General features: G+C 44.6%; 1 protein-coding gene and 1 long non-coding RNA gene across 6 annotated transcripts in view; both read right to left on the bottom strand.

Annotated features, from left to right (window-relative positions):
• LOC116790659 overlaps positions 1 to 10,126 on the bottom strand; it is a 32,921-nt gene extending 22,795 nt beyond the window's left edge. For 3 of the 4 annotated variants that reach the window (XR_004358444.1, XR_004358442.1, XR_004358443.1), the window contains exons 1-2: positions 9,965 to 10,126; positions 7,623 to 7,670 (exon numbers count right to left, since the gene is read on the bottom strand). This is a non-coding gene — a long non-coding RNA (uncharacterized LOC116790659). Of the gene's footprint in view, positions 1 to 7,622; positions 7,671 to 8,158; positions 8,191 to 9,964 lie in introns of those variants that run through there. The other variant, XR_004358445.1, reaches the window with a different exon arrangement.
• A 176-nt stretch (positions 10,127 to 10,302) lies between these two features.
• CDKN2C (cyclin dependent kinase inhibitor 2C) lies at positions 10,303 to 16,376 on the bottom strand. 2 transcript variants are annotated; one of them, XM_032697002.1, is made up of 3 exons: positions 16,180 to 16,376; positions 15,675 to 15,815; positions 10,303 to 12,162 (listed from the first exon to the last, which is right to left on the bottom strand). In XM_032697002.1, exons 2-3 carry the CDS (start codon positions 15,801 to 15,803, stop codon positions 11,788 to 11,790), a joined length of 504 nt encoding a protein of 167 aa, XP_032552893.1. In that variant the 5' UTR covers positions 15,804 to 15,815; positions 16,180 to 16,376; the 3' UTR covers positions 10,303 to 11,787. The 2 variants fall into 2 exon arrangements, with proteins under 2 accessions (XP_032552893.1, XP_032552892.1); XM_032697001.1 differs by having other exon boundaries at positions 15,675 to 16,099; positions 16,180 to 16,375.
• Positions 16,377 to 18,231: the final 1,855 nt, after the last annotated feature.

Below are 18,231 nucleotides of genomic sequence, written 5' to 3'. Positions count from 1 at the left end.
GCAAAGTGATCTGCCTTCCTTGTGTGATACACTTGCTGTAGGCAGAGGATGTTGCAGATGTGTTTTGGACATTAAGTAATCCAAGAAAACAGTAGGACTAAAAATCCAAAAGTTTCCAACTCCTTTGTTACCTTCTCAAATTATACTGCAAAGATCCAGAGCCTAGACCTCTGGGAAACCTCTGAGGAAAAGTCTGAGGAAGACATTCTTCAAAATAATTTACCATTTAGTTTCCTCGGTATAGCATAAACTAGATATAGCTGTTCTGGCTCCCCTCAGTCCTTCCATTTACAAAAGGTACCCAATTCCATATAAACCTTTTTGAAACATTTGGGAGACTTCTCAGTACTCCATGGGAGATGCTGTTCTCAATATTTACGATGTGTACCCAAACTGATTTCTCTCTTTTAGTATCTCCAGTGCAAAATCATTACATTGTCAGAAATAAACCAAGTCTAACTTGTGGGGGGGAAAGAAACTGGATTCCATCGTGTGTTTCATATTATACCATTATGAAAATGGTATATTAAATTCAAATACTTCAATTGTACCATTAGATGTTGTCATTATGTGGCTTGCTAATTGATAGGTTATTCAAATGAACATTATAATTTTAGACTTCTTAGAAGCATCCATATGAGGAATTTCCAAACTTCAGAAAAGCAAACTGGGTGTTAGGAAGGAAAAACATGTACTGAGAATATTTCCTAATGCATGTCACTGAAAAATCATTACATAACTGCCGTGTGCATTCCAGGACTTGGTGCAGGCTATTTTTAATACCCGGTATGAAAGAACTTCCTGCTACTTTTTCTCTTTGAAAGCTGCTTTGTGGTTCATTAGATCGTGTTGTCAGGCCAATTTTTCTGCTATCCTTAAACCTCATTTTTATCTCCTTAAAAAAAAAAAAGAAGGTGAAACTGTATAAGATGGAAGAAGGTGCTGAGCATAAAATACCTTTAAGAGTAGGGTATGTTGTTTAAGTGTTGCAGTGGTCCCAGAACTAAGCACTGCCAGCTCAGGCTTAATATTAAACCCCAAAAGAAATCTAAATATGTTAAACACATACACATTTAAGAAAAGCAAAAGAACTTGTATGCCAAGCAACAGCACCTAGCAAAAATTTTGAACTTTCTGTTTATGATGTTTTTAAAATTAATTTCATACTGTTCTCCAGTGTTATCACAGGTCACCATTTTGGCCATGATTTGTATAACCATGACCATTAACATGAAGCATTTTGCTTAAATGCAACCAAACTTCTTCAAACATGGGCTATGCAAGACATTTCAGAATATTTTAACTGCACAGAAAGTTTACACCAGTAGTGTAGCTTTGCTGTTAAAATCCTGGACAAACAGACTGATAGAGATGAAATGGCTGGGGGGCCACCATTTTCACCTCCTCTGACCTCCTGCAAAACAAAGGCCACGGGACTTCCTGAATTAATTTCTTAGAACATATCTTTTGGGTAAACATACAGTCAAGTGACAGACAACTCACTAAATCTGCTAAAAGTATTTAGAAGTATTAATTTTATAGACAAAAAAAAAATGTTTGTACTTGCAACTCAACAGACATTTCATTGGATATTAGAAAGTTTCTGTGACTCTCTTAATTCCATCCACAGCAGAGAAATGGGATGACAGTTTTCAATGCCAAATAGCACTGGGTGGTAATTGCTGTAACTCTGGCTGTGAACCTGCTCTGGAAGGCTCTGGCAGGGAGGCAGCAGAGCGTGTCAGTCAGATGACTGACACAGGTAATGCCCTCAGCTGCCCTGCCGGCCGCTCCAACAGCCATCGCTGCTGCCATGGAACGGAGGTTTCAACATCTGGAGCAGTTCCTGAGCTGCCTTAGTGTTCAGTTTGGCGTACGAAGGCAAACAGTCAACTCTGAGACATGGGGAGCACTTCTGGGGGCTGTTAGGTTGTTCTCTCCCTGGGGCTTGTGATGGTAAACTGCACAAACGAGGGTGTGGGAACAAGGGTAGCTGCTCTGCTCCGTGGGTTTAATCCATCAGTGCATGCAGAGCAGAGTCAGGGCATTTAAGAACCCCAAAGCTAACTAAATATTTGGACTTCCCTTTCTGTTACTTTGATTCTCCCACCAGAAGCAATTCCTTTCCCCCCTTCCCTCTGCTGTCTCTGTAAAGTTTCATCTTCACAGATTACTTTTGGATCGTTTATTTCTGCACTTCTGTAGATCTTTCAAGTTTTTGTTGCCAAAGAAACTGGTCCAGCACTCAGTCCCCGTGCTCCCAGTCTCAATCGAGCACACTCCTCCCTCTCCCTCTTCACATCAGAGCACTCTGGATTTATTTTCCTTTAACTTTTATTTTCAGAGGAAATGTGAAATCTGACTGTATTCTGCTTATTTCAACATAGTTTTTAGTACGAAATTCATTACAGGTCACTTAAAAGTCTTTCACATTTAGGCCAAAGTCATGGAACTGCTCTGTTTAACCTTGTCCAGTGTTTCATAATAACACCTTGTTTTCAGTTGCTTGTCACTGTTTGGGCTGGTATTCTCCAAGCCAAGCATCTGCCTCAGGTTTAATTTTTGGCAGTTGCTAGCTAAACCACTGTAGTAATTCTCAAGAACAAGGTTAAAAAAATATTTTGCCCATATTAAAAAATAATCATCTGGTTGCTTCATTCAGAAGTGTCGGTATCCCCATTACAGTAGGAATTTGAAATGGAACACCATCACTGGTCTAGTTTCACCCATGTACCTTTTAAGCAGCAACTTGGAATTTGGCAGCACCATCGCTGTGGTTTCACAGATGTGCATCCAAATGCAAAAAAGTTATAAGACTCCATAAGTTATAAGACTCCATAAAATTTCAGTTTGTGCATGATCAGTTAAGAATTGTTCGCTTTTGGCAGCTAAATTTTCCAAAGACCATCCCGTGCTGATGGATCCTGCTGTGTGTTCCTTGGCTGCATGGCCTGCAGGCACCATGAGCTGCTTTTTCGGGGAGCAGCCAGGTATGGTCTGTGCCTGACCACACAGGATTCCTCTGCAGCTTCCCCTCCTCCTTCCCCAAGAGATCCCTGCCTCTGAGATCTGGGTGTCCCTTCTGTGTGCTTTTCTCCTGCTGCTGCTGAGGCAGAGAGAAAAGAAGGATGGGTCACAAAGATGGAAGAGTTTGGGAGGAGGCCTGGCACCAGCAGAGGATGGGAGTGAACACAAAGCAAAGAAGAAGGAGATGAAGGCAGTAGATTCCAGGGAGACAACTATTACTGACTAATGCTAGGAATTCTCCTAAGGCATCATGGACAGAAATCAGTTGTGGAAGCAGTTCTGCATGGCTAGGGGGAAAAAAGAAGATTATACATATTTACACAAAGAGATTCTGCTAGGCAATGGGAAAGGGTATGGTATATTGGGTAAGGAGGTTAATAAGCATGACAGAGATAGAAATAAGATACCAGAGGAAATAACTAAGAAAAAAATAAGAGGGTGCAGATGAAGGAAAAGAAAATAATGTGCAGATGAAGGAAAGGAAACTAGGAGATGAAAATAGAGTATGAAGTGTGTAAGAAAGCAGAAGCCAGGGAATGGAGAGATGTATAAACAAAGTGTGGAAGAGAAAGAGCTGGGAGTTACCTGAAAACAGCACAAAGGAGAAGGAGAAGGCAGGAGCCAGACAGAAGGAAAGTTACTTGAGAGCATCAAGGGAGAGAAAGAGTGTGAGTGTAGTCTGAACTCTGAGAAGAGGCTGATTTTTTAAGTCAGACATCAGTGCTAATCTCTAATGGTATCGGAATAGGAATCAGGTATGACTAGCATCAATGGCCACACTTTCTTTTTTCTTGTTAGAGATCTTCTTTATCAAATATTCTGGATCTCTTGAGCCAGAGCTCCAGAGTTAAGGTGACCGAATGTCATTATCTGTTTATTTTTCAGACTTCCTCTCTCTGATTTTATTAACAAACATTCAAGTGCCTAAAGTACAATATGCTGCTCTTTTAACCACAGTAAAAAGTATCTCTGCAAAATACATTTGAAAATAATTTTGAAATTATAGGTAGGGCTACCAGCAATGTCTCTCACTAGCAGAGCAAAGCAAAGCCCCACGTTCGGCTCAGTGGCCTTTTCACTGTGGGTGTTTGTCATCTAAGAGGGCTTGTACTGTCCCCACAGTAATTAGGCTTGCTTCATCACAAGGGTGAGCAGCACTGCCTTGGCAATTTTATCTCCCACCAGCTAGGAACACCACCTGGAGAGTGGCTGTGCTGGGTGGCTTCTGCTGCCCACGGGCAGAGCAGAGGTGGAGGTCACTGAGCAGGAGCCAGGGAAGGGGTCCTGCCCCCTGGTACTGCTGGAGCTGCAGAGACACCAGTTACACTCCTCCAGTGGCAAAGCAGGGGGAAACACTGAAAATTGCCCCTAGCATGATGATTCAGCTTGCAAGCATCTGCCATTTATAAGAAAATTCAATTTTTTTAATATAAATGACAAATGCTTCCCCACAACCAGCATGTTTGGTCTGTCATGTTCTCTGTCAGCTGAAGGCAAGCTTTGCAGAGCTGAGCTGCTTTACTTTCCTTTTGAGAATGAAAGTAGCACTGCTGCCAGAAGACTGAGTTGTTGGTGTGTATCAGGTGATAGGAAAAATTACTCTGAAACTGCACATGGTCTGACATACTTTCATACATATATATATTTGGGAGCTGCAAGTGTTGATTTGCTGTCTATGTATCTGTTTGTCATACTGATAGCTTAAAACCACAAATTACATTCCTAATAACAACTCTTAGGGGTAAGGCTGCTGTTACTACTTGGTACCTCCTAAAGATTAAACAGAGTTAAGAGTTTATACACTGACCCATTGCTTCTTCAGGCAGGTCTGTCTTCAAATTCTGACCTACGTCCCAGCTAAAAATGTGTTCAATCTTTTCTTAATTTGTAATAGATACTTGTGTACGTTACAAAACCATCTTGCAATTTGGCAAATTAAGTTGTCTGTGGTTAGTTCTGGAATTATAGAGATATTGCAGTGCACTCAGAATTGCATAATGAGGTTCCCCAGACTTTCCTTACTCGAGTGAGTAACAGTAATCCTTATCTCTAGCATCAGATTCATCCCATTTTTAAGAAAAGAATTAGTATCAAATATATGATGGGCATGTTATGCCTTGTGGCTGCAATGTTGTTTCAATTAACTTCTCTGAATATACCACAATGAAAAGTGTCAGCTTTTTGCCTCAGAGGCCTATAATTAGATTAAATGAATACTGTTAATTATCTACTACCTTCTTTACACAAAACAGTATGTTTCCATAAATTAAAATGCTCGTACAGGAAGGAAATTGTTGTTCACTCCAATATGTGCATACAGTGCTGGATTGTGAATACTGTGACTGTATCACAGTGTAGCACAGCTCTTTGTCTGCAGCCCTTATTTTACAGGAGCTAAAACAAATTACAACTGAAAAATCCACAGATATCACTCTATTTAAAGCATATATGTTGGTGCAAGAAAGTGATATTACTAAATGCTGCAGTGCTTATGAAACAAATATACTTTTCTCTTTAACAGATGTTGTCTATAAAATTCCCTTAGAGAGATTAAATACAGCTTTGTTTGTATACCTACAGTCACACCCTCAAGGACTATGGCATGTACAGAGAGAAAACTGCTTTTTCTAGCAGAGTGTACTTCTCCTTTCAGAAAATTTTAAAAAAATCCGTTCTGTAGGAAGTATTTACAAGTAACAGCTCCATTTCCAGGCATGTGCATATTCCAGCTAATGTGGACTGAAAATCTTCTCTGCCTGTTCTCCAGCATTATTAGATACAAGCAAAACTTCCTGACCGATCAATACACTCCCATGCCGGCATGCCTGATTTGGAAGTGCAGATTTTCAAATGGTGGTACATCACCTCTGGGGCAACATATCTGAAGCAGAAAGCACTCTTTTTGATTTGACAAAGTGTATCCAAATGTCCCTATTTCCATCAGAATAGATGTTAATAACTTCAGGCCTGAACAGTCGATCCTCCCTCACCAGAAAATTACAATTAACTTTAGCAGAAGCCCTTATTTTGGCCTGCAGTATACTCTGCATATAAATGTGAGCTGTACCCAGGATTGCTCTTGTGTTCCATTAAGGTCAAATCCTGAAAAGCTTTTGAATACTCAGTGTTTCTACAGGACATCGCATTTTATTGTGGTTTGTGTTGCACGAGTATCTTTTCCTTTAAATGTTCATTAGCTCCATGTTTAAAAGTGTTCATTAAAATATCGTTGTGCTGGTAATAATCTTAATACTGAGGAGTGAAGAGGGTTGTGTTGCAATATAAATGCTGTCCCGTTTCCTGCTCTCAGGGTGTAACAGGAGAAAGAAAGACCATCTTGATAGGCACTATCTACTGAAGGAAAACTGTCACCAGGAGCTGTGAATTGCCTTTAACCTTTTAGTGGCTGCACTGTGAAGAAAATGTTTCAGGCTTCCTACCCAGAATTAGGCTTTTGTAATTTAAAATACTAAAAAATGCTAGTGGCCCCTATAATTACAGCTACAAATATCAGAAAACAGTTACAGAGGAACAAAGAAATGCAACTGGAAACATGGTTCAGTGGTCTTGTACTTCCCTGAAAAGCTGATTATACTTTTGGCTGATTCAGTTTCTTTCAGAGGGAATTTACTCTTTCTGGCAGTGTGAGTCTCAGCAGCACTGGTTGCACTAACGGCACAAAATCCATCTGGGGATGAGGAAATTAGCTTGGGGTCCTGTGTGTGTCAAACTGAATTTTGCCACAGAGCTCTAGATTTTGTTTTTTAGCCCTTCAGTGCCCCTCGTTCAGTCAGATTCAGAAGCCATTTTAACACTAGTTTAAAAATAGAGCCCTTTCATTTGTACTTTTGCAGGTGCCTTGCCCAATTCCCTGCTTTCCGTGCATGACTTATCTTTTAGGATAAGCACTAATGAAAGGTCAAGGTTATTCTGAAGTATCCAACATAGGAGAGTTCTCTTCCTCCTAGATCCTTAAGCTGAACTTCGCACAATTACAACCGATACTGTGCTGAAAGGTAATTCTAACGAGGGGAAAGTACAAAATGACAAGCAGAAACCTCTGGCACTGTATAATGTCCCTGGTGATTTGCACTTAGTGCTTCTTCAAAACGCAGAAGCCATTTTACCACTCAGAGCCATGGCAGAAGTGAATTATTATTTTTTTTCCGAGTGAGGTTCTGTAAATTAGGTCTGCAGAGCAAGGCTTGACACATCTGGCTCTCAGAAATGTGCCGTGTACTTTACCTCCGAAGATAATTTCCTCGCCTCTGTGACACAGAAACCAAGAAGCGTGGATTTTTCCTCCCCCCTCTTTCGCCTGCCTGATTTTCAGATGTAACACAAGGTCATGAAAGCCTCCAGCTTGGGGATACCTTGCCACCCACTTTTTTAAGGAAACTTGGGGACAAACCTGCTTGGTTTTGCCTTCTACATGGGCTCTGCGCTGGGAGAAGATGCTTCTGCATCTCTGGACGCGGTGCTGGGGGAGGAGAGCCCGGCGCTGCAGCGGGAGCCCCGCCGCCGCCCGGCAGCGGCCGCAAAGATGTGTCACAAACATCCCCCCGGCAAGATGTGGGTCCCTTCTGTGTACTCACTGCGGCTGCGAAGGCACCGGGGTTATCCTGAGGAGACTCCAGTCCCGGCTGCGGGGAGAGGGAGGGAGGAAAGGGAGGGAAAAAGAGAAGAGAGGATAAAAAAAAAAAAAAAAAAAAAGGAAGAAGAAGAAGGAAAAAAAAAAGGCGCAGTGCAAGTTGCGGGCGGGCGGGCGGGAGGCGCGGGGGTGTCCGGGTGCCCCGCAGCCCCGCAGCCCCGCAGCGCTGCGCGGCCGCCCCGGGCCTGGCGGCGGGGGCCGGGGCGAAGCGGAGCGGCGGCGGCGGCGGCGGAGCCCGCGGAGGAAACTAAATAAATAAAATCAGACTGTTATTTAAGGCGCGTAAATTTAAAATTATTTGGACAGGAAGAGCAAAGGGGAGCGGAGCCGCAGGAGCCAAACTAACGGTTTCGGAGCCCGGCGCGCCCCCCCCGCCCCGCGGCCCCGAGCCCGGGGGGCCGCCCGACCTGCCCGCACCTCCGCCCGCACGACCCTCCCTCCTCCCCGGGGACCCCGGCAGAGCCCTCCGGGAGCACGGACATTTTGAATGCATGTGTGGTGGGGCAGGCTGTGCTGAGACCCGGTGAGAAATCTTTCTTTCTCTCGTTGTCCTTCTTTCTCCTGTTTTTCTTCCCACCCCCCCCCAACCCCCGCCATGCACAGTATAACAGACGCCACAAGTAAATGCAGAAGCTTTCCTCCCCTCGCGTTTTTTTTTCGAGGGAATTTCAGCCCTTTAGTCAGGAGATAATAATGTTTGGCTGCTTCTGGCTGCTTCGGCGGGCTGCCCAGTGAATTCCCAGGTACATTTGTGGAAGAGACCTTTTTCTTTTTTAAAAAACTAAAAAGGGGTAGTTTTCTATTGTGTTAACTCTTTCTTCATGTGAACAATGCAATGGCACTTCCTACAGAGCTAATATCTTACCCCACCATGGAATAAAGCATTGATTCCATTCTTTTCCCGACAGTGAAAGCTGGAAAGAAACTATTTTCCTGTACTTAAATGTGCAGTCGCTTATTGCACTGGAGATTGAGCTGAATTCACCTTCAAATACCTTCTCATTTTCTCTCCCCTGGGTAAGGGCACGGCAGTGCCTGGGTTAGCCCTGCACCTCTCCTCCTCTCTCCCCAGCACCCACAGACCGCGTATTTCACCCTCCCACGGTGCTGCTGCTGGAGATAAAACTCTCTTCGTTCCCTCTAGGATCCCTTTAGGATCTGCCCCTTTCCGAAAGGAATTCAGCAGCCCCCGCCGTTGTGCCGAGGATAATTTAGAAACAAAGGTCAAGTGTAACAGCTTTGCTCATCCGTGTAACTGAAATAGGGGAGAGGGCTCTTGCCCCACAGTTGTGTCCTCATGCAGCCTGGTCACTCTGAATCCTGGTACAGCTACATTTTATGCTCTGTTTCTTCACATTTTTCTGTGCTTGCTGTATTTGTTTCTATTTATACCTCTCATCTCGATACTACACTGTTTATTGCCGATTCCAGGGCTGCTGCCGGGCGATCTCTGCTCCTGCCTAGAGACTTACTTTGCAGTTGGTTTATGTCTCAATAAAAGCTCTCAAAAATCTTTAATTCCATCTTACATGCTGCAGTTTTGCATCTCCGGGTAAATATTATTGTCGACATTCTCACAAATACGTGAATTTGTGAAACTGGACTTTTTGATGTTGCCAAACTACTTTAAGAAACCCACAAAAGTAATTTCTTAAACTACATCGGATATTACAATCCTTTTTCAGCGTCAAAGTTCCCTATTAATGAGACACGCTTTATATTATTTTCTCCTCGTTCTGTAAATATAAAACCTTCTGGAGGAAAGCCATCCCCCAGCAGCCAGGCACATCTTGTCACTTCCAAACCCTGTGAGTGTAACTCGCCAGCTGATGTACTTCTTTGCTTTCCCAGAGGCTCTTGGTAGAAACTATTAACTTCCTGGAATAAGAGTAATTTTTGCTTTCAAAGTATCTAACGAGGAATTTCAATTTATCATCTTATTTCCTATAAATCGAGGGGCTCACAGAGAGAACGCAGCAGTAAAAGCAGATAAAACACACCTTTAAACCAGACTATCGCCCGTGACTCAGCCGCTGAGGCTCTGGGCATGGCCCGGGGGTGACTCGTCCTGGCTTCAGCCGTGGACTCCTGGCATGCAATAAAAGCCGCTATTTCTGACTAGGCGGGGCATATTTCTTGATAAAGCAGTTACTTTATTAAGCCACTGCTTAAACTTCGCCTTAGTGTAAATTAAATGGTGATGAAGCTCAAAATGGGTGTGCGATAAGCTTTTTTTAGCAGCACAGGTGAAAAAAAAAAAAAAAAGCGAGAAAGTTGGGATATTACCTTTCGGTGTTCACCTCTGCTGTGGCAGTGAATGGGAGAAATGCTGGTGGAAGCGCAGAATTTCGCTTTGTGAGAGGAATGGAGAAGAAAAAGGCTTGGAGAGTCCTCCAGGACTTGAGGAAAGGAAGATAGAGAGTGCCATAGAGCGATTTGGGTCACTTCACCTCGGGGACCTGTGGATTACGTTTCTTGGTTTAATATTTCAGTTGGTTTAGTGCTCTTTAAACTGGGAACTTTAGAGGTTATTTCCCTAAGCACGCTTCCTACACGCCGTGCTGCTCCGATTAACGATCTCTAGGTTCCTTGTGAACAAAAATTATAATAAAAGAGCACAAAACTTCATATTTCACAGAGGTTTTTAATCAGAAAACACAGCAGTGTAACAGAGCTTATAGTAAACGTGACAGACAGTTTCAGCAAATTACTTTTTACTTGAAAATGTAGTACTGATTTTGTGGGGCTAATTTTTTTAAGTTGAAAACTAAACTAAGGTACTCCCTCTGCTCTTTTAAGTAGTATTTAAAGTAGTATTAATTTTGCATTGATTAAAACCCTTCTATTTTGTGCAATTAAATTTTAGACTATTCAAAATAAAGTAGTTTAAATTGCCCATCTGTCCAAAAAGTAGATCCTGTACAAATGTTAAAAATTTCATAAGAGACTCTTCCCAATATGTTGAGGCTGGAGACGCAAATGAGTTTCGGTGTGGTGAATACTCTCAACTGTATTACAATGGAAAATTTTCAATGGTTAAATCGTGTTTTAGGTGCAAGCAATAACTTAACCTCACAAATATCAAAGGTGCTGCTTCCTAAATGTCACTGTATGCAAATATTCTTGTTTTGTGAGATGCATCTGTCATTAAAATAGTTTATTTACAGACAAAACAGAATAGCTGGTGGAAAGTAAATATTACTGAAAGAACATCTAAACTGCACTCAGCATATGAAGTGACCAGAAATCTTGTATTGCAGCCTTCGTGTCTTCTTGCCTCTGACAGTGTTTCTCTGCTGCCTGTTTTGAAACTAGAAAAAAAGGTCTCGTGCAGTGCACAGTAAACACGAACTACTAAACTGAGCTGTTTAAAACCTCTGGCAATCACAGAAACACCACTTATATTGTTTCTGGTAACTAAATTCAAAACCAGATTGGTGAAAGTTTAAATACACAAAGAGGAAAAGTGTCATCTACATTTAGAAAGTAAGTAACCTACTTCTACAAGCTATTGTTAGTGACAAAATACAGTTATTGCCTAAAGCATCTAAATGCCATCCACTGTCCTCAGGCCAAGCAACCTTTCACTTCCAGCTCTGCCTGTGCAGGGGTTGCAGGTGACCCCTTAAAAGGATGTTTTAATCCAAAACAAGACTTCAGACTCTTGAGCCTGATCGAAGGGGGGTGGGGAAGAGAAGGGAGGGGTGCACTGAGAGGTGGGAGAAATCACAGTAAACTATTTCCTTTTCTTAAAAGTCCAGCAATACTAAGCATGTGAATAGTAGCTCCTGGATTAATGACTTCATATGAATGACCTAAAATAAGTTGTAAAACTTGATACTGGAAAACTAGATATGAACAACCAACATACACTCGAATGAGCCTGTGAGTACTGAGTAAAGTGAAAGGTGTAAGAAACTGCTGGGAGCATGGATTTAAAACGTTTCTGTTATCTATAAACCCACTTCTGGAATTTCTTGAGATTTACACTACCAGCTGTTCAGAAAAAAAAATAAAATATGAGTAATGTGGCAACAAAAAAAAGGAGGGAAACACCCCAAGAAGTCAGCACGCCCTCACGTCCAAAGGAGACCCCATCCTAGCGGGGTTCAGTCCATGTTGGCAGGGAAGGAGCTGCTGGCCTCCAGGAGCTCCACCACGGCTGCTCTCCGGTAGAGCTTGGCCAGGTCGTAGGCAGTGGCCCCCCGCTTGTTCTGGTGGCCCACCTTGCACTCGGAGCGCGCCAGCAGCAGCTCCACCACCCGCACGTGCCCCTCCTGGGCCGCCAAGTGCAAGGGCAGGTTGCCCTCGTTATCCTCAATGTTAACATCGGCTTTGAACTCCAGCAGAGTCTGCAAAGTGTCCAGAAACCCCTCCCTGGCTACGTCGTGGATGATGGCGAAGCCAGTACTGTCTTTCAGGTTGGGATTCGCCCCCTTACTGAGCAGCCGCCGGGCGATTTCGGGATTCCCGAGTTTCATCACCTATGAAAGAAAGAGGAGAATGGGATACCGCGGGGTGGGGGGTTTGCTCCAGCAGTGCTTCACATCCTCACTTCTTATCTCTGCCTTTTGTCAGAGCTCAATTCTCATTTAAAGCAGACAGAAGAGCACCGCTATAAAACTGATGACGGGACAGAACATCTAATTGTAATATATTTGTTACTGAACTCGGTGAAATTGTGAAAGATGTTATCACTTCGGTGGTCACAGCTTTCTGTCTCAGAGAGATAAATGTCTGAAATAGCATAGAATGGGGATATAACAACTTTTTTTTTTCTAATGGGGATTAATTCAGTTTCTTAACTTACAAAAATTAAGTATAATTTGGTTTTATTTGCCTAAGCATTGAGACATCTCTGCATTACTGTTTAATCTTGTTAAACAGCAAATACAGGGTCTCTGAGGAACAGATATTTTACCTCAGCAACAGCAAATGTAGAATGTGTTTTTATAAGCTTTCAGGTGTTTACATTGTCTGTGCATTATCATAAAACAAATATTTGGACTGTACCATAGCTCTGTCTGTTAAGAAACATAAATGCTAGAAGAAATTTTTCTCCCCAATATTTGTGTTTCATTATGTCACCCAAAAGGAAAAGTCAAAAGGAATGTTTCAAAGTTCCAGAAGTTTTCCTCTAAAATCAGTATATTATACCTTCATAAGCCCTCTATAAGTAAACTGTGGCTACGTTCTGTTGTTAAAAACATCCCTTAAAAAAATTCCAACAACAATAATAATTGGATTTTCTGTTTCTCTCAGAGAAAAAAAAAGCTCCTTTCAATTTTCTCAACTGCACCATAAAACTATCATGATTAGAACGCAAGTTTCTCTTATTTGGAACTTAACAGCTTACAGCGATTTCCCCTTAATTCCTCATTTTCTGTTTGCACAGACTTTCCAAAAATGAACACTATAATGTATAATCTCCAGCCTATAGGCAATATTTTCCTGTCTGTGAAACTAGTCTCACTGTTGGTGTCAAATTCGAAAAAAAACCCTCAAACCTTTTTTATTTCCTTAGAGAGGTTCACACATTGATTAGAAAATCTCGATTAAAATTAAAAAAACAGCATAAACGAGCATTACAGTGCATTACATTTAACATAAAGTACAATTCCTACAGGGGATTTGCTGAAAAACTCTCCTGGTGACAAATATATATTAAGTTTTTTCAGGAAACCAAGTTAGAATAAATATAATTATATACAGTATTTGGACTGTAAAGTAGTCCAGTATATTATAACCACAGACAGGAGCAAAAGTGCAGATAAGACAGGCTGGGATTCAGGGAAAGAGATCTTTCTGTGCCCCAAGGCTTCCAGCCACTTCTTTCACTTCTGACGAGAGATGGAAGCAATGTAAAAGAAAACAAGAGCATTGTGATCTTTCTTTGTTTAGTAAAATCCAGACATTTTGATCTCTTTTTGAGAGCCCAGGCTGTATTATTTGTGAATTGAAAACATATATTTGGTTTAAGTGGGAGTTTTCTGTGTTCAGGCTAGGGGGACTGAAAGCTTCAGTTAAAGATGCGAGGGGGAGAAAATCATATAAAAGGTGAGGCTTTTTTGGACGTGGGCTACAACTGAACAGCAAATGCCCTTTATTTTGCTAAGTTTCACTTGGGGGGAGGGAGGCAAAGAAGGAGAAAGCACTAATTGAATAAGTCTGACGAAAAGTATAAGGGCAGGAGATGTATTTGAGGCCTGCATAGGTACACTTCTCCAGAAATAAAAAGGACAGAGCAAGACAAGCTGAGTAGTTGTTTAATTAAACATAAGTGCAGAGGAAAAATATAAATGCATTGACATTAATATAGCAGCATTCTCTCCGTTGTAATAGAGAGAGAGAGATTACAGAGAGATTATTTCAGTTTTGCAGACTGCACTGACAGAGAAGTCTTTCGAGCATGGCCACGCACCCACAGCACATTTCGGGATGATACATATTGAAAATAAGTCAACAGATTCTCCTGTTTTGATTTTTGTTGTGGTTAATTAACTCAGTTATGATTAGGCACCCATAAGAAGTATCATTAGGACACAGATGCATGTTTAATACAGCTGGATGCTATGTCATTGTGTAAAATATGCCTTAATTCAGGATACAGACAGTTAGCTGCTTTTAGGAAAAAAATGCCCAACATTACTGTAGGACAAATCGGTTTTCAGCCCTCATCCCGAGGATAAATCAACTACCTAAATGTTTCCTGATTTCTTACAGAAGTTAGTTTGCCTAAGTTTTTAATTTAAACCCTTTTGCTCTCTTAAGAATTGCTGCAAGTGCCTGCACTGCCATGCGATGCCCTATTTAGGTGCTAACACGACAGCAAGGAGCTCACGGATCTCCAGCTTCAGCGAAATTGTCAAAACAGGGTCATTCCTGCGTTTTTAGCAAGAGTTGCTTATTTTCCAGCTCTAACATTTTGATGTTAAGCCAAAAAGCTGTAAATATCTCGAGTACATTCACAGATTCTATGCTGTTTAAAAATCCAGTTTCAGAAATTATTATCATGGTTTGCGGGGAAGGGGGGAGAGGGGTTAACAAACGATTTTACTAATGTGTGAAATTAAAAAGACCTATAGCTCCACTTCCACATTTCATTACTTATACCTTCAGTACAAATAACCACACTTACTTTTCCCTCCGGATTTATAAATCACATCTTTCACTATTCGGTAGGTATTCTAGCCCTTTCGCCATCAATATCTGATAATATTAAGAGCAAAATCTTTCCCAGCTCCAGTAGTTTGCAGTTGGATGAGTTCCAACTCCTGCCTGCACAGCTACACGATTAAAAATTAGGATATAGCACCCTATACGATCAGAAAGTAAATAACTGGTAGCAGTGCCCTGCTAGCCGATCTAAAAAAGCAAATTTTAAAGTCTTAATTATGAATGAAAAAGCAAGTGATTCAGCTGGAACCCTAACTCGTAGGGCTAACTCTTAATGTACATCGGAGGTCCTCGGTTCTGAGCAGCATGCTTCCCAATGAGAAAGGTCATTCCTCACAAACAGTGTATAAAGGAAAAGTACCATCCACAACAGACCCCAGAGCCCAGACGAGCTACACTTTAAAAGCACATTGCAGAAAAAAATAAGGAAGAAAAGAAGAGATAAATCCTAAGCCTCAGAGAACAGCACATTTGTGTTTACAGACCTGCTATGAAATCCTGCTCACCTAAGCTGATTTCTTTTCATCTCAGCTCTCTCATTCCTTGCCTCCTCCCCATAAAATTACAAAATATTAGTAAACTCGTAGCCCGTTTGACATTGAGGGCGATCCCCGATTGAAAGAATGGTTTTGACCAGTTTTATTTCAAGTACGTCATTTTAGGGAGTTGGAGCCACTAAACTTATAAAATATGGCATCCAACGAGTTTGAAAAACCACTCGAATTTCATCCACCAGCCTGCTTAAAACGTTGTCTTTTTTGGAAACCCGGGTCACGTAGGTACCAGTGATGAAATATTTTCTCCCTCTCTGGATACCAACCTGCAGCGCAGTCCTCCCAAATCCATTTTGTGCATTGACGTTTACATTCTTTTGCAACAAATTAGTAAGTTGCACTAGGTCCCCCTTGGCAGCCGCGGACGCCAGCTCGTTCCCAGAAGGCTCGGCCATTCTTTAGGGTGACTGACGATCGGAAAAAAGATGAGATTTTTTTTTTTTTTAACCAGGCATGGCATCGGAGACTGACAGAAGGATTGGGATGGTTAATCTTCTGGAGTAGACCTTGTAGTAAATACTAGTAAAAAACCTCCTTGCCAAGACCCCGCCCCTAACTCACACGTGATTATTCAGCAAAACTGCAGCTCCACTTGAAGGAAGATTTCTTTGCTTCCACATATAGAGTAACTCTTATTAAAGACTTTGGCCACATTCGCGGGGGGTAAATAGATTAACAGCTCTGCAATATACTGTATATGTTATAGGTAATATATATACACGTATACCGGAGACTCACTCAGAACTGAGATCTTGGAAGAAGACAACCCACCCTGTTCACAGTCGGGATCTGAGACTTAGCAGCAGCAGCAGCTCCGAGGAAAGGTCTCCTGTAGCACTGTGCATCCAACTCCCGCTTGAGATCCCCCCTTCATCCCACTCCGCCGCCTTAGTCCGGGCCCAGCAGGGAAGGGAAGGACGAGCCGCGCCCGCGGAGAGCCGGGCGCGGCGGCAGCGGCTGTCCCGCCGCCCAGCTCGCTCCCTCGGTGCTCTCGCTCTCCGCAGCAGCAGCAGCAGCTTCACTCCCGCAGCCCCGCGCAGCCTCCGCGCAGCGGGCGGGCGCGATCCCGGCCGGCGGCCGCCCCCGGCGGCGGCGGCTCCGGAGCATCCAGGAGAGCGGCGGGGGGGCTGCCGCGAACCGCCGCCCGCGCTCAGGGCGTGCAGGAGCCGCGGCGCGGGGCCGTGTGTCCGCCGGGCTCCGCCGGGGTCCCGCCGCCGCTGTCCACGCTCCGCCAGGCGCTCCCGGGCGGCGGCCGCTCCTCCCGGAGCTCCGGGCGGGGGCAGGGGCCGCGCTGGTGCCGCCGCTGCCCCGGCCCGGCCGCGCTCGCAGCCGCAGTGACAGCCCCGCTCGCCTCCTCTTCCAACTTCGCGAAATAAAGCTGCACTTGCCGGTCCCGCGGCCGCCGCCTCCGCCCGCGGCTTTGCGCTCCCCCTTTTTTAAGCACAAACAATCGCTACTTCTGTTTCCTAAGGACACGAAGCCGGTTTCTCTCCCCTCTTTTTTTTTTTTTTTTCCCCTCACTCCCCCCACCTTTTTTTTTTTTTTAACCTCATCAGCTTTTTTTGAAAAGAAAAAAAATTTGAGCGCTTTTTGAGTTGAAACACCCGCCCACATTTTAACGGCACAGATTTAAGGAGGCGCGGCGGAGTTCGGGCAGGAAGGCCTGTAGCGGCTCCCGCCCGCCCCTCGCCCGGCCCCGGCCGCGCCGCCGCTGCAGCCCCGCGGCGCCGGGTGCCGTCCCCTCGCCGCGCAGCCCCGGCTCGGCACTGCCCCGCCACAGCCACCGCGGCCCCGCTGCTTTTAGGAGGAGCGCTGCCGAGGCCTAGTGGGGGGGAAATGAAAGGAAAAGGAGGTTTTAGCGCCGGGAGCCCCCCGCGCTCCGGCGGGAGGACCGGGATCGGGGGAGCTCGGCGGGCGGCAGGGCGGCCTCCGCCGCGGCGCTTCTCCCCGGCGGGCTCCACCTGCCCGCGGGGGGAGCGGAGCCTGCTCCGCTCCCGGTCTCGGTCCTGGACCCACCGCCCTCGCTCGGCGCCCCGCGGGGCAGCGGCTCCGCGCTCGGGGCCACCCCGGCAGCGGCGCGGGCTCCGCTCCCCGAGGACAAGGTCAAGGATGAAGGGTCAATGTCAAGTTGTCTTAACGGTGGAAAGGCGACCGTTCACGGCGGCACTCCCTGCTTCCCGCGTTTCTGGTGTCCTTGATTGATTTGAAAGTGCCATTTTGAGGGGAAAAACGCACCCGGGCGCCGAGGAGACGCGAGGGCTTCGCTTTTCCTTCCCCAGGGCGAAGAAGCGAGGATGGTACAGTACGGGGATGTCATCGCCACTCTGCCTAACACTATTTAGTGCCTTAAAGTGCTTTAATGGCCGGATTGCTTTAGGTTTCAGGGACCCTCGGAGGACTGAATTCTGCCAAGCGAACCCTCCGAGAGGTAAGGTGCAATGTCATGGCTCCCTGATAAGCACACGTAACCCATCGGTTGCAGTCTGCACGTCTGTTTTCTGCGTGGACGCCACGGGAAGATGATTTTGAATGTAAACAGGCGTGAGGCAGCTCGGGGAGATGCGTTAGGGAGGGAACCTGTGGCAGTGACATCTCCTCCAGCACTGCCCTGCGGGGGGAACCTGCCGCTGGCAGCCGGGCAGGGGCCGGAGGGGGCCGGGGCCCGAGTCGGGGCCACCGCCGTCAGATAGAGCCGGTTCTGCAGGGATGGACCTACAGCTGAGTGAAGCCAGTATGACTTCTGCATCTGGCTCTCCTCTCAGCGTCAGTTGCTTTTTGTGTCGCAATTTGATTTTCCTGTACTGATTCCCCCTCCCACGCTTG

The sequence above is a fragment of the Chiroxiphia lanceolata genome, chromosome 9 (genome assembly GCF_009829145.1).
Source record: "Chiroxiphia lanceolata isolate bChiLan1 chromosome 9, bChiLan1.pri, whole genome shotgun sequence".
Lineage (NCBI taxonomy): Eukaryota > Metazoa > Chordata > Aves > Passeriformes > Pipridae > Chiroxiphia > Chiroxiphia lanceolata.
The sequence above is the reverse complement of the archived record's forward strand: the minus strand, read 5'-3'. Positions and strand labels throughout refer to the sequence as shown.